Source organism: Harpia harpyja, chromosome 22 (assembly GCF_026419915.1).
Source record: "Harpia harpyja isolate bHarHar1 chromosome 22, bHarHar1 primary haplotype, whole genome shotgun sequence".
Taxonomy (NCBI): domain Eukaryota; kingdom Metazoa; phylum Chordata; class Aves; order Accipitriformes; family Accipitridae; genus Harpia; species Harpia harpyja.
This window is the reverse complement of record NC_068961.1, coordinates 6,584,052-6,600,438: the sequence shown is the minus strand read 5'-3', so window position 1 is coordinate 6,600,438 and position 16,387 is coordinate 6,584,052. Positions and strand designations below refer to the sequence as shown.

Here is a 16,387-nt window from a genome sequence, read left to right as displayed (position 1 = left end):
TCTGAATTACAAAGAAAACAAGGATATATCCTTTAGGCCTTTATCTTTCCCATCACCGACTTAGGTAGAGCTGGATGAATGGGAGCAAAAATAGAGTATTGTAACTCCTCAAAAGAGGGTAATTTTTAGAAACCCAATAGATGCCTCTTATGAAAGTATGGCTTCGTATCTACTCTATGAAACTTCAAATCCTTCTTCACAAGAGTGTAGCTGTCAGAGTATCTGTGAAGGACTGGCACACGTCCCCTCATGTCGTTCACTCTCCTCCTGTTAATGTATCTGCAAAGGATGTGACATGGCCCTAACTAACAGAACATTTGAGCACATAAAATTACCATTACAGTTAGGATAGTACTACTGGCAGCAGACTGAAGCTTTAAATGCACCTCTTAATGAAGCTCTCACATATAATTTTGCACATAGTGGAATCAGAAGCTGTATTTTCATGTCATTTTTGTATCCCAAATGTAGTTTCTCACACCTACTCTGTAACAAATTGCTTTCCTATTTCTAAGGCACGTTAGAAACATAGTTTTGAAAAGGCCAAAATGACTGTTAATGCAATAAAAAAAAAAAAAAATCATAGCAAGGTAGAAAATGGAGGATTAGCAAAACGCAACTTCCAGGTATTCATTTCAAGCACGATTCATCTGTCATTAAACACTTTAATTGTCACCTCCTATTTGCTAGCTTCAGTAACTGACTTCGAAGTAAAACACAATAAAAGCACTGTGCCTTGTACTGTGTCTTTGACACTTAGTGATTTTACAAGATTGACCTGCCCTCCCAACCCAGCCTTGGCAGTAGGCCCATTAAACAATGGGTGGTTTTTAGCAGCGGGTGGCCTGTGGGTCAAAAGCCCAGCACAGTCCATCAGAACGATGCACCACCTGAGCTGTAATTACACAATAAGTACCTGGATGCAGCCTCTGTGGGAGAGTCATCAAGACTGGAAAAGTCTCAGAGACATTAAAATTAAATAAATAAATCTGCAGTTTTAATGTTTGAGGATCACCTACAGGGAAACATGGAATAATAAAATCTTTCAGTTAACAGGTTTTTCATATGTGTTGCCATGGGTACAAACACAAAGCAAACCAAGTTCTATCAGAATAAGGATGGGAAATGATCAATTTAAAAAAGGGTGGGGAAAAAAAAAACCCCAAACAAAGCACCCAACAATGCAGTCTTGAACCTTATCAATTTTTTGAGAGTTGGAGGACCTGAGTGGACACATGGATTCCAGATTGCATGTGGGAGGGTAGAGAGGAGAATAGTCACCCCAGATACATCCCCTGTTTCTTTGGGCTTGAGGTGCTACAACCTTCCCTTTTCCACTGGGGACATCAGACATGCAGAGCAAATGTAATCTTAAAATATTATTTTCCTCCAAATATTCTCTTGTACTATCCAGAACAATTAATCATTGTTTATATAAACAAAGAAAAAAAACAGCAAGGTAATGCATCTTGTGTTGTTCTTTTCCCTTCATTGTAAAAACTGAAATTTTACAGCTAGAGGTTATTTTTAATGACATACCTTTCAGACAGTCTATAAAGGGGCAAGTTTGTAATAGAAGATATAGCCCATTCCTGTCTCATCAGCAATGCTGAAGTTTCAGAAATGACTAATGGCTCTCCCAAAGCACCTGTTGTGTCTTTAGGTGTAGTATAACAATGGGTTTATAACCAGAGAACTGGGTGATGGCATGTATAGCCTGCTGAAATTAGCTTTCAAGTAGCAACAGCTGGAAAGTGCTTGCAATTCTGAGTAATGGTGGCAGCTGGGACTGGGACATGCTCCTGTCAGCCTTAAAAAATTTCTTAAATATGACTTCTTAGTCTACAGGGAATAGTCATAAAGTAATTGTAAATACTAGTGAGACTGTAGAGAACTTGCATCTCCATAATAATTCCAATGATGTATATTTGTGAGGATCTGGAGTCCTCTATGTATATGTGGTACTTCATCTATAAAAATAAAGACAGACTGATGGTATAAACACTCTCTGAGTGTGCGGTACAGCCAGCATGTGGCATTCTCTGTCCATAAACCAAGCTTTAATCCCAAAGTTTGCCCACCCTAGTACTGATGACTTCTTGTTGCCAAATACATCTAAATATTCCACAGTTCATTCACTATTATTGCAGTACTGTGGGATTTCTGCATGCAAAAGTACCTGTTTGCCTAAAGTGCAGTGCAACAAAAGCTTTCTTTTCTGTAAATTATCCTGAAGCATTTGATTGTTTTTTACTCAATTCATGCTTGAGGTTTTTGTTAAGACTGCAAAATCTCCCTCCGTTGAACGTCATTTGGATTCATTAAAGACTGCAAGAGCTGCTGAAGCCTCTGAGTGTTTCGCACTAGGCATCTCTGAATTTTTCTTATATAGCTGCATACCATTCACTGCAGTGCAGTAAAGCTGCAGTTTCCAGAGCCCAATCCTGCCATTAAACATTCATTGGAAAGATTTACAGCTCTTTTGTGCCACAAGTATCTTTGTTTTAATTCAGTACTGGAGACTCAAGGTTAACAAAAAAGCCCTTGCTGCTCAAGTAAAACACTGCAATACTCTTTAAAGGAATGCTATAGGAAGAGGACAGAAATTATTAATAGCACTCACAGATTAAGCTGCTTTGAGGGTTCTTTCCTTGATGTTTACCACTCTATTTCAGCAAAACATTGATGTCTTTGTTTCGTAAGCAGAATTAATTTAAATTTTTAACCTTCTCAAAGGAAAATTTGTATCTGAGTCTCTTCTTCATTCCAGTCAAGTACTTATTATTGCTATTATAGCACTCAGAGGGAAAAATCTTTCCAGTGTCTGCCTTTCTGTTCCAATTCCTCCCTGAGTCCCCATCCCTGTGAAGGTCGCTAAAAACAAGAACTTCCTTTCTTTTGTAGCAGATAAGTGCTATCTGCCTGACAGTTCCTTCCTCGAGTAGCAGACATGTTGCTTCTGATTTTTCAGTATCTTAGTGAGCTGCCTTTTCTCTGAGACATGCTTTGTCTTAATAATTGCCCTATTTTTTGAATCAAAAATACAGTGCATTATTATTCTCACTGAGCTACTGAAAGAAAATAGTTTGAGGGAACACACTAATTGAAAATCTATTAAATATGAATAAGCCCCAGTTACCCTCTGTCTTACGCAAATAGTGCTGTAATACTACTGCAAGATCAGGGTTTGAAGCCACTGCAATGGGATACTGACTATTTTAGAAGTATGCTATCAACAAAAAGGAATGCTGGGGGTCAAACTTACCCAGTTTTGGCAAAGTTAGTCCAGTACGTCATAACTACCGCACTGAGCATGACATCATTCTTGGAAAAGTTGCAGTTGAACAGTTCTGTGGGGCCAATCATAGGAATCCCAAACACATAAGGGACTTCATCACCATGAGCTGAATCAGCCCAGCTGGGTTTCATTTCACTTTGGCAATGGTGATAAAATGCATAGAAATATGTTGGAGATCCATACTGGGCATGCAGATCAGCGGTAGCAACAGCTGGAGCAACCCACTGGTGGTCTGTAAAAAGAGCAACCAGGGTCTTCCGTCTTGTTTCAGGGTTTTCTTTGTCTGCCCAATCGGTGTACATGAATTTAATGGTCTCTCTCAGTGTATCTTTCCCTTCTGGATAACCATACAGATTGTCCACAAAATTGGAGACGGAGAAGTCAAAATCATTGGGGGAAACACCATCTTCATTGTCTACAATGCCGTCCACAAATTTTAAACCTTCCCCTTGATTCACGCCCAGCATTATATCATAGTTAAGGAATTCCCCTTGCTCCATGAGAATCTGAGGGTCATCTGGAATCACATCTCCATCTATCACAGGCCCAAAGGCAATGTGGTACGTGGCTGGAGTGATGGTCTGTTGAATGAGTTCTTTGTAATTCTTATTTCGAAGACATTCAACCAAATCAGTGGTATCCAGCATGTCGCAGCCCACTTTATCTGCCAATATCCGAGTGTACTTGGCAGGCTGATAGTTCACTGCCCAGCTGGACAGGGCTGTTCCACTCTGTATGATTGCCTTTTGGAACAAACCTGCAGGTGCAAATTTTTTAAATGCAAATCCAATTATATATTTCAAAAAAATAAAAAAAAAATTAAAAGCAGCTTTCACTAAGTGAAGAAAGCTTTGATTATACAATAACTAAAGGATGCATATACCTAAATTTCAAATAAATTTCAATTCAATTTCCATATAATCTACTCACTCCTCCCTTTTTATAGTATCTCTAATAGGCTACTAATTGAAACCTCTCTTGTTCTTGATGCTTACACACAAAAAGCATGAAGGTTTCAGGTTACTGTTTCAAGAACAAAACTCATGCTTGTACTGCAGTTTTCTTGCATCTTTAATGGAAGTCCCTTGGCTTTAGCACAGTGGTAGTCCTGTAAAAATTTCTTTAAAGGAGTGGCAGCTACAAGCAATCATATCCTCTTCACCATGTAAATGAGTCTCATAAATGTGCTCTTCAGTAGTTTAAAGGTCAAATGAAAATTACACACTCTCATTTCCGTCACAGAAGCCATGCATCATATAATTTGAAAAAATCTGCCCTGCTAAAATCAATTTAATAGGTTGAGTCTTCTACTCTGACATAATTTTTTCTCTACCTTTTTTTTTTTTAATTATTATTATTATTTTTTGTGTGCGTGTGTGTTAGCACTGCCTATATGTTGAATTAAAATATATTTATGTTTTTCGGAAGAGAGTAAGAGATTCAATAGTGCTTTCTGGTTGTTTTCTATGTACTAATATAAAGAGAGATGAAAGACCCAGTCTGAAGAGCTTCTTTGTGTCAGAGCACTGAAAAGCAACTGGAGCTTACTGGTGAATCTGCCCCATCTGTTTTTTCCTGGTAAGATCACTAAAATGGCCTGGTTTCTACTTAAACTAAAATGCCTGGGCCTCTTCTGCACATGGCTTCTACTGTCAAGCTCTTGAAATGTCAAAGACAGCAACAGCTCCAAAACCAGTTAAAGACCTTGAAGCATTTATGGGAAAACTGGCTGTGGCTGATACACCTTTGTGATGATTACCTACCGCACACACTACAAAATTTCAATGATGCGATTACTTAAGTTTTTCATGGTTCCATCTGCTTGATTTTGGCATGGCTTACTCAACAGTTACTCACTGCACCCTATTTGTATCAATAGACTGAATTGTCAGGCATAATTCTATGTATTTCCAAGTAGGGTGTATTTACCAGCCACCCTACTGCAACTGCTTGCTAGGGCTTAGCCTTCTGTCAGAGATTTCTGTCTATTTTAATGGGGTAGAAGTAGCATGCAGTTATAAATACAATAGATATTTTAGTCTTGTCTTCTTTTATAAATTCTTTGTAGATTTGGTCTTATCACCAGGAATATCTATGGTTCAGTACTGGTGCTGTAGATTCTTGTTGGGTTTTCTTTTTGAGGGGGGGGCAGGTGGGGAGTGGGGGGTGAGGTGTTGAGGGTAGAAATCCCACAGCTCAAACAGTTACCAAAATCTTAAAAACTCTGTGTGGGATCACAGAGTACTTATGGGAGTTAAATACATTTTTTAATAAGGTTGAGTTATGTTATTATTAAGCAAGGAAAGTATCTAAATGCATGTTGGAAGTGCAGACAAGAGTTTGTAAGAAATGAAGGTCACTGCCCTTCTCTATTTTAATTACGGCAAATTCTTTGATAGAAGAGCCAGTGGCGACTGTTGATACAGCTAGAAAAAGTATATTGCCTATGGCATTTGTTGCATGAAATTTCTGCTATAATAGCATTTAATTCTTCATATAAAAATATTTATTTTGACTAATACAAACCCAGAACACTAGCTAGTAGGTATTTTACAAAAATTATAGACCTCATGTAATTCTAATTCAGCCTACTCAATATGGCCATTTTCGTTACACTATAATGTCTAAAAAAAAAGTGCTTTGCTCAGAAGATTGTTACCTTCTGAATAGTGAGAGAGTGTCAGGAGACTGACACAGGAAGCTCCTGCCCCAGATCCAAAAATAGTAACTCTTTTTGGGTCTCCTCCGAAAGATCCAATATTTTCTTCAATCCAACGTAAAGCTTGGATTTGGTCAAGCAATCCATAATTGCCTTTTGCAGCTTGGTCCCCAGTACTTAAAAAACCTATAAGGCAAAAAAAGATAATTTTAGTTCACCAGATACAGAGTTAGCTACAGGGTATCCACATATTCACAATACATCTTCCCATCTTTTCATCTGCTGGGGTTTTTTTTTCTTCTTTTTTTAAAGGTCACAGTCCTAGTTAAATGTCTCCAGTGCAGGCAGTGGAACTCATTCTGTATGCTGTTTGGCTTTGGTTTGTTTTTCCCTACTGCAGAGGTCACGTTTGTGAAAAATTATTATTTTCTTTTTGAAATAATTCTATATCAATGCAACAATACAGACTGAAGATTTTAAACATTTGATAACTGTATGTGAGTAAGGTACAAAAACCTAGGAAATCATTTTTGTGCAATGAAGAAGTGAGATATCCAGTCTTCCACTGAGAACAAGGCTCCCCAACACATTCATTTAAATGCTTCTTGCCATGGACAAAAATTGTCCTGAAGTACACAGCTCTTTAAATTATTGTACTTGTGATATGGATAGACATACTCAGAAATAGAAAAAGAAGGATGAAGAAAATAGTAAAAGGAACAGGAAAAAGCCTAGGAAAAAAATTACACTCCAATTTCACAGAGGATATTTGTTAGGAAGATAGCAGGTAAATCCTCAGCAATTCAGCCTTTGGTAGGGAGATTTTATCTGAACAAATCAGGTTTTGTCTCTTTCCTTGGAAATTGCAGGGAAAGCTGCGCTGCTATTTTTTGTTCCTGTACTGTGGTTATCAGATTTTAGAAACAAAGCATGACACGTTTGCTGCTTGTCTTGCAACTGAGAACAAAATGACCGAAAGACTAGGACTGAGATTAATTTTGTTTTTCTGAAACCAGCTAAGGTGAAACATTGCAGTTAGCTGCGCTGCCTATCATTCACAGTTAAGACCTTGTGCTACATCCAAATTACCACATCGAGCCATGTACTCAACACTCCTCTTTTTAACTCCCACAGACCTTTTGCTGTCAGATGAATGGAAGTCAGAAGTCTATTAGAAATACCTTACAGCATATGGAAGTTTTCAGATGGACATTACTGATTTAGGCACTGCTGACAGCTGCTTATCAAGACAAAACAAGGCAATCACTTGGCTGGTGTTTCCAAGCTAATTATCAGTTCAGACAAACTTGCCAGAAGAGGGCCCCAGGACTCAGGAGATCTGCAGTCCTGGAGCAGTTTGAGATGAGTCAGTCTGTAATCTTGAGCCACCTTAGTCTGGTGTGACAAGACCTTCATGTTCCTAGGAAGGACTGCAAGGGAAGCCCGACGTCCCTAGGGAAAAAAAGGCCTTGCAGTACATTTTACCTGCTTTAGCAGAGGGGAACAGATCTCTTTGCACTGGCTGTAGTTATTTTTTTAGTGATAGGAAGAATGAAAATTCACAAGGTGGAAAGGATTCACAACATGGTGGAAGCGGAAGAGAAGGAAAGGCAAGAGAAAAGAAAAAGAAATCAGATGTGTTGGACATTCACACCTGTTGGACTTTCACCGTACTGTTTTCTGTGGTAAAATTCCTACAATGAGATGCAAAATCCAGCCTCAAGGTTTAAAAGCAAGATCACAGAAGGACTAAACTAAATATGGAATGCTATATGGCCTACGTTATGATGGCATAAATTTCTGCATGCAAGGTTAGGCATGATTGAATGGAATGTATTACCTTGCACCTCAAAGAATCTTTTTCATGTTTAATTAGTAATTATTAATAGGTATTTAATGACAGCAAGTGTCTGATGAGTCCTTGTATTTTTCACAAAACAGTTGCTTCAGTTGCAGTAATACGAATCATATCCTTATTGCTAAATAGCATTTGATACAGTTTTCTCATAAAAAAGTCTCTAATAATGGCAAGCACAGTAGTAACATCTTTTTTTCTCTTCTGTATCAATGGGGAAGAAACAAACACACTATTAATATATAATTGCCTCAATTTTTTTAAGAGATGTGTTTTTCTCTTTTTCACATGCCTTTATTATCTTTTTAGGACTGTCAAAGAAAGAATAACCCACTTGCTGGCTTTGTTGCTGCAGCTCACTGCAATATTCTACAATATTCTATAATTAAGCCTTTATTCAATCAGAACTATGACCTCCCTGGGAGAAAGTGACTGTTGTAACCTTTAAAGCAGCATGGTAATTAATATTCAGAGCCTAAACACGTTTTAGCTCTTCTAGCAGCATCAAGCTAAAGCTGGTTGATCTTTGTGATTTTGAATTCTTTCCAAATTTACTAAAAGGTGACTGAGTAAAACTGCAGTCAATGAATATCTGATGTTAGACAAATGAAGATTTTTTGTTTCCACAGTTCTCTGCTGATTCTCATTAATTGCAAGAACAAATTTTCTTAATTTAAAAACTAATCATCATGGCAAAGTGTCAGCCCTACGTGACACAAACTGAATTCATAAGTCTGTCTTTTCTTGATGAGAATATATTTTCTTTCATGCTCTGAATACCAGATCAAAATATTTGTTCAAAGCCATTTCAAGAAATTCAGGCAAGGGTAACTATTTGTCCAGAAATACACAACACTAAGAGATTTTTTTTTTTCTTCTGTGACCACTGTGAAGATTTCAAAACAGTATCTTCATGTATCACTCTAAAATCTCGAACAAAGAGGAATGCAGCTTTTTTTCTGAGATAGAGATTTATACTCTGTGCCTTTTACCTATGTTCCTAAGTGCAGTTAAGAGTATTTCCCATTTTACGGTTTGGCGCGATTTGAAGGGCATTCTGTAACCTGAAAATTCTTGGGTTGGGGTTTTGATAGAACCTGGAAGTTCTCACTAGCCTAATGCAACAGAAGAAGGAATGGCAATAGTTGAATATGGAAAACAAAGAGGTTTGTGGGGGTTTTTTTCCACATAATGATACAGAAATGCATTAACAGTAATATTCAGTTCATGACTTCACAAATCTGCCTTCCCTTAAATAATGATTTGGAAGGTTGACCACATGGCTCTCCCACTGCAAAATGCCATGGACAGCAACAGCTGAAAAAGCTATTTGGAATGTGAGTGCATCCCATCTGTGTTGAGTGAAATACCCCAAATTGTCTTAGGGGACATTTGCTCCAAACTTATTGTGCCAGACGAAAAGATAACCGCCAGCTGGACTCAGTAGTAACCAGGGAATCAGAGTCTTCAGAAGCAAAGGTCAGCTTGAAAAGAAGGGCAAAAGACGCATGACAATTTGTAAAAGTAGAGAGAGGGAGGTGGGAAGAGGGCAGCAGCTGGACATGGTTTGACATTGCGAGAAGTGGCCACTGACATCGCAGACTCCCTCCAGCCTGGACAGAGCACCCTCCTGTGGGGTGCCTGCACCCAGCCAGGGGCTGTCCACGTGGGCTCGTACACAGGGATCCTCTTGGCGTGTGTGGGGCCTTGTGGGGTGTTTTATTTCCCGATGTGGGTCAGTGGGTGGTCGGGAGTGGCAGGAGCTCACCTGATGCTGGAACAACCGTATGTCCCACACAGAAAATGGGGGAACTTCCACTCCCCCCGATGGGGCTGCTGGTGACCCACGCAGCCTGGGGGTGGTTTGGTGCACACCTAGCTCTGTGCGTTTGTGTATGTGATTAGAACTTTGGGGGATTAGTTATAGAAGGGTGTTTAGAAATTTGCAACTGTTTACTAACCTTTCTTAAGTGGGTAGTGTTGTAGTTTATCTTTTGTATTGCTGATATTGATCCTGAAAGTATAGCTCACCGACTGCTGGCTAGTTATATGTAATTAATAAATTAATAAACTGCTTTAATACTGATTTCATTTAAAACACATGAATTGACCAGCTTTTCCCTATGACAGTATGTTCTTTAAAAATAAATTAAAATGCATAGTTTTATAAGAGGAAACACAAAGCATTCTTAATTTGTTTTGCTGTATTACTTGTAATTAATCTTGCACCTCATTTTTTCTACATTCTTTCATGTAGAGAAAAATAGTACTTCTTTAAATTGAGGTTTCTGAAATAACAGTTTTATTTATTCTTCTCCGATTCTATTAATGGAAGCATTCTAGATGAATGCTTTAGTTTTAACCTACTAGATCAGCTACAGTCAAGGAGGAAGAAGGCTACAAATGGAAATTACTGGGAATTGTCCTTTTCCACAGCCTTTAAAAATGAATGGACTCGTAAGCTACATGCTGTCACTTCCACTGTTTTGATAATGTACTGAAGACACAAAGCTACACACAGAGCTTCTTTAGATCCCACTTACTCAAGAGGAAATCCCTAGGTCTATCTTTAGAGTTGGTTTTCCCACTATGCCACAGAAATCTTACTGAGAGACTAAACAAACCCCAACAAACCAGTGGTGGTATTTCCCCTTTACTACTAAAAACTTATGTGGGGACCCACAGTGACAAATAGCAGGGGCCAATATCTACAAAATCCACCCAGACAGTTTACTTCTGTCCAGCTCCAGCCTTGTCTTGTGGCTGAAGGCCATCCCTACATTAGCATGCCGTGCAGACCTGCAAGAGTGAGTCTGGAACAGAACAGCTGGACCTCAAGTCCACACTGTACCCATTTCACATGCTGTTTTTTACTACAGCCTAACTCTTGTCCAGTGCCATGGGCTGCGTGAATGAGCACTGGTGGACATCGTGCATCTTCCAGCTGAGGTTCACCTGGAAGGGTCCAGGCTGTACTTTACAGAACCCCTCTGCAATGTGAAACAATGTGCAAGGAGGTGGTGACAATACTGAGGTTTTCTGTGGAAATGCACTCTTGATCTGAATTAAAACGCTAGTGTGGACATGCTCAGGATCAAAATTATATTCTTCCAACCATGGAATTTCAATTTGCAAGGAGCAGGCTCAGGTGCAGCCACATTTCAGCTGTGGACTTTGTGCAGATATCCGAATAACTCAGTACGCTGCTTAACAACTATAAAGCGTTTCACTTATACTAAATATGATATTGAAATATAATCTATGCTAATACTTAGAAAAAGGTACTTTCTCCCCTTGTCTCACTTTCAACTGAAAGTTATGCAGTGATTTATGGGCACTGAATAGATAGTTTGAGGAGAATAGCATGAGTTTGTCAAGAAGCAACATCAATCATAATTGACATCTTTGTGTCACGTAGAGCTCCAGATCAGAGGACGTATGGAAGGATGTATGGATCACTGTTAACTTTAGCCACCTAAAAACTGTGTCTTGTCTAACATTTTTTGTACTAACCTGACAACTGCTCTGGAGAGACAAAAACCCCCTCCAAAAGTAGTTTCAGCTTTTTAGACATCTAGCTTTGGATTAGTTGAATTCCCATCAAAGTAATTTTCTTTCTCTGCAGAAAATAGACAAATGTAGATGACCAGCTTAGACCCGACACCTACCTTTTTGGCAAGTTTAGGTGAAATCAGTCCCTATCTAGAGAATAAAGTCATCTCTAGGCACTTGTGGCCCTGTTGCTCAGGACAGATAAGACTGGCAAAAGGGCAGACTCTACTCTGTCTGCTATTGAGATGAAAAAACTGAATGACTCCCCTAACTTCACTCCAGTTTTCCTGTATTTAACCAGTAGAAAGCGAAGAGGAATTTTTTTCCATTTGAGAACATGTTTCATTGCTCTTTTTTGCTCTGAAGTAGCTGTGCAGAAAAAGGGAGGTTCTATCTTTCAGGAATTACTAACTTAGCTATTGGCATGAATACTAAATTCACTTTAAAAAGAACAGAAAAAATAATTAAAATACATACACTCAGGAAAAAAACAAAAACAAATTTAAAAAAAACCAACACCATTAAGTTAAATACAGTAAATTATGACCTGAGAACTGCGGCTTCAGCCTTAGAGATAAATACAATCACCAAGATAACTGCAATCTTGTAGCAATTTGCATTTATTTTACTCCTATGTACTGATTTCTCATTCTTTTTAAATTATTCAAAAAATAAAATACTGTGACAACTTTCCTTTGCCATTTCACACACAGTAATACCCAGTATTACATCACTGCAGGAAAAGCCCATTCTTTATCTTCATATTTTGGCCCCTGGGCCTAATCCTTATCAAATCAATTTGATGGCTGGCTGAAAGCCTAGATTTCAACTGTGAGTGTTCCTCCATTGCTTTGTGCCTTTCTTTTCTTTTCCTATTCTTTCTTTCCTCTCTCCTTCTCTCTCTTCCCCCCCTCTTCCTTTCTTTCTTTTTTTGTGTTTGTTTGCTCCCAAAGCAGTGGAAGCAGGAGACTAGACACTGAGCTACACTTCTGCCTTCAGATTTTGTTCTACTGCTTCCTTACTTATCCCTTCCACATTGGTTAGCAACAACATCTGAACTCCTGTATCAACACCATGTGTAAAGGAAAGCTTGTGTAACAAAGACATGTGTGATGGAAGTAAGTTGCCTCCTCTAGGTGAAGAGTGGAACAGCGGTAACAATGATCAAAACCACTTGTACTACATTATATTTTTAAAAAATATTTACTTAATTTCTTTTACTTTCTCAGTTTAAATATGAGCTACTGTATGCTTATTTAATTCTAATCTTAAAATTTGCCATTTGATATGTAGAGTCACATGGGTGCAAACATCATTCTCTGTAGTCCATGCCAGGCTGTAATAGATTATGTTATTGGAACCTTAAGGGGAAGTTAGGAAAGCTAAAAATGCAAAAGATTCCCATGTTGTGATTTTTTGCAGGTGGGGTACTTCAGTAATTTTTTTCAATAGTAACAAACAAACAAATAAAAAAGTATTTCCTTTTCTCAAGGAAGAGTATTTTTCACTACTCTAATAACTCTTAGGACAGGGGGGTTTTGTTCTAAAAGTTTATACTGCAGTAGATAGTATAAAATCTCCCAGTTGAAACAGACAAGGTTGATCTGGTGTGTGAAAGCCAGTATTTTCTTACTGGTTCAAAACAGTATCAGAATTACAAACACAATTTGGTACTGGTAAATTGCACTGACTTTGAGATTTAAATAAAACCACAAAGCAGAAAGTTAACCAGTTACATTTGATTCCCCCCCCCCCCCCATTTAAAGGGGAAAATGTAAATAATAAAAGATTAAACCTCATTCTATCATACATTTTAGTAGCTACTACAATCAATTTTAAAAGTGCATCTTGAGATGAGGTACACTCTTCACTGCACATGAAGTACTTTTGCTTCCTCTTTTGCCCTTCACAGGTTTTCTTAAAACCAAAATATTTAATTTCTGAGACATAGCCCTTACGTAAAAACTAATGCCAAACTTAGTAAGACACATTGAATAGCCAAGATATCATGAGAAATTAATCATCAGGGAATCTGTACAAAATCAACAAGCTAGTGCATGTTGATCTATTTGGCTCCTCCTTTTTAAGCTTCTGCTGCATTGTCTGGCTTCACATTTCTTTTGTCTTCATGCCTCTTCACGACTGCTGCCCAGACCTGTATAGCCTGCTGCAATTTGTTTGTCAGGCAAAATTCTCACAAATAAGATTGATTTGTACAGCATCTGATCAGAAATATGACATAAGCAATATAAATAAGATACAAGAGACTATGCTTCGAAGCATAATCACGTCTTTTCTATTTTCATTTGTGAAATGCCAAAGTAGGGCCTTTTTAAAGCAAAGAGCAAACAGCAAGCATACAGCAGAGTCTTCATATTTTCTAATAGCTTTTGTCTGTACATACCACATTTACCACTGTAAAAGTGTACCTGCTGAACTCAAATGTTAAAGTACTCAAATGTGCAATGAAATCCATTGGGGATTACTGAGTACATAAAGACCACAGTTGGTTCAGGAAGTCCCTGAGATATAAATAGTTGGAGGATAGAGGAGTATTAGAGGGAATTATTATGTAAGTTTGTCCTATGCTCACCCTTCCCTAACCGTCTCCAAACATCCCCCACAGTGTTTGGAGACTGGATGCTTGGCTAGATGAAATTTTGGTTGGAATCAATATAACTATATATTCCTTTTTGGTCTGACTCTATGCGTAACTTTAACAGTACCGTTTACTGCAAAGATGGTGGGATGCAAGATGGAGTGATGGTGTCCTTGGCACATGTTTAGCAGAAAGAAAAACATTGCTGAATTTTTCCTGCCACATGAATGGCCCACTCAAAGCTGAGTAAGCATCACTGCTGCACAGACTCGCTCTGCACAGAGAGAGTCTGAGACAGCTATCTAGTAACTAAGACAAATGGGAGGACTGGAGTGGCCATGTACAGGTCTGTGCAGAAATAATGTTACACAGATACTTCTTCATCCTGAAAACAAAACAATAATGCTTTTGTTTCAGCTGCAAAATCGTTTGAAATTTGCAGGTGTTACTGTCAAAGCAAATTTTTTAATATTCAGCACCTCAAGCAGTGGTATGGCTTGGTATTCTAAAGTAGTGGTCACAAAAAGAAATTTCTGCCTGCTGTGGCTACTTACCCTATCCAGCTCCAGATAACACTCATTTAAATTTTAACTCAAGATATAGTAAGTGAAGAGAAAAATGTAGTGAAGACAACTCAGCTTACCATTTTCATATGAGTTAATAGATTACCTTAAAATATAAAGGGTAGTGATGCCTTTAATCCAATTTTCTAACTCAGACTTACGCAAGAAAACAGTCTCTTATGATTCTACCTTAATGGATTATTTCAAATTACTTCTATTGTGAAGACAAAACCTGAATCTGCTTGTCTAGAACGAACATCTCATTACCACATGCAGTACAAAAGAATAGGTCAGAGAGAGGGTGAAGTGAGAGTATTTTTATTTGTTTCTATATTGCTTCAGTACTGAAATATAAAGTGTGTTCTTTACAATTCAGGAGAATACCTAGTCTTAAATACATAAAAGCCTTTTGAAAATGTCCTGGATAGCATATGTTTATAAGAACACTTAGGGGGAAAAGAATGAGAAAAGACAATAGGATACATTTTAACAAGATTCAAAACCTCTTTTCGTACACATTTCTAAACAGTGAAAAGCTTCTTAGAGAGCATAAATTTATCAGAGCTCTAGGAACGTCAACAAGTTTCCTTCAGTTAAGCCATTATGGTATTTCTACAACGAAATAGTTTTAATGAATCCAACTGAAATTTGTACATGACACCTTAACTGCTTTTAAATTTGCCTTGTCCATTGTAAAATGCTCTGAAACCGTTGTGTAATGAGGTTAGGCCAATGAATGTTATCTAACACATTAGAGGTTGAAGACATTCTCAACATTCAATTCTATCATCATTACTCATGATGAGTAGCACATAACACTATATGAAGTGTCACTGAAGAAGCTTTTGCCAATTGTTATGAATGTAGATTTTTTTAAAAATAGTGAAGAAAGATGACAGCAACAAACACTGCAGAACACATTCATTGATCTATTGTCTTCTTACTATTTATCCAAATATTCACAGGTTAAACCTGCCATTACACAAAATGCAATCAATAAACAGCAGGTCCAATAAAAAGATTGCTGTTGAATGCATTATAAACAGCCTGATTAAAACCAAACCAAAACAAGCTAAAATCAATCAATTGCTCTAAGGTCATCGCCAGGAAAAAAAAGGGGGAAAAAAAAAAAAAGTTGTGTGTGTTGGAGAAGAGACTGACAAATACCTGGTGTACTCAATCAGCCCATGCTTTGAAAATATTCTCTGATATCACTCACCTAGATGGTCAAATCCAAAGGCATTTAACAGGAGAAATGCACTATGAGTATAGAAAAACAACTGAATGAGCCACTACGTTTTGGTGGTACGCTGACCCTGGCCAGCAGCCAAGCACCCAGAAAGCTGCAATGCAGTCACCCGCCCCACCAGAAATACACGAGGAGAAAATGCGAAGAACAAACACAAGAAAACTGGTGGGTTGAGATACGGTATAACAGGTGAAAGAAAAAGAAAGGACCTCACTCGCCACCTCCCACAGGCAGACCGATGCCTAGCCAGTCTCTGAACAGCAGCTACTTGGAAGCCAAACCCACCCACCTCTTCCGCTGATGTTACGTCCTCTGAGCGTGATGTTACGTGGCACGGGATATCCCCTTGGCCAATCTGGGTCAGCCATCCTGACTCCTGCTCACCCTCCCAACCTCTTGCCCACCTCCAGCCTACTGGCTCTGGGGTAGAGTGGGAAAACTAAAAAGCTTTGGCCCTGCGCAAGCACTGTTCAGCAACGGCCAAAACATTGGTGCGTTACCAACACCGATTTAGCCATAAACCCAAAACACAGCACCATATGGGCTGCTCTGAAGAAATTTAACTCCAATCCAGCCAGACCCAGTACATTATTCCACAGCTATGGCACAATT

General features: G+C 38.4%; 1 protein-coding gene across 8 annotated transcripts in view; it reads right to left on the bottom strand.

The window, feature by feature from the left end:
- The window catches only part of NLGN4X (neuroligin 4 X-linked), a 184,381-nt gene that overhangs the window by 8,357 nt on the left and 159,637 nt on the right, over positions 1-16,387 (bottom strand). For all 8 annotated transcript variants that reach the window (XM_052773955.1, XM_052773954.1, XM_052773960.1 and 5 more), the window contains 2 exons: positions 5,958-6,143; positions 3,266-4,055 (listed from right to left, as the gene is read on the bottom strand). In XM_052773955.1, the coding sequence (XP_052629915.1) occupies positions 3,266-4,055; positions 5,958-6,143 (976 nt within the window). The remainder of the gene's footprint in view (positions 1-3,265; positions 4,056-5,957; positions 6,144-16,387) is intronic.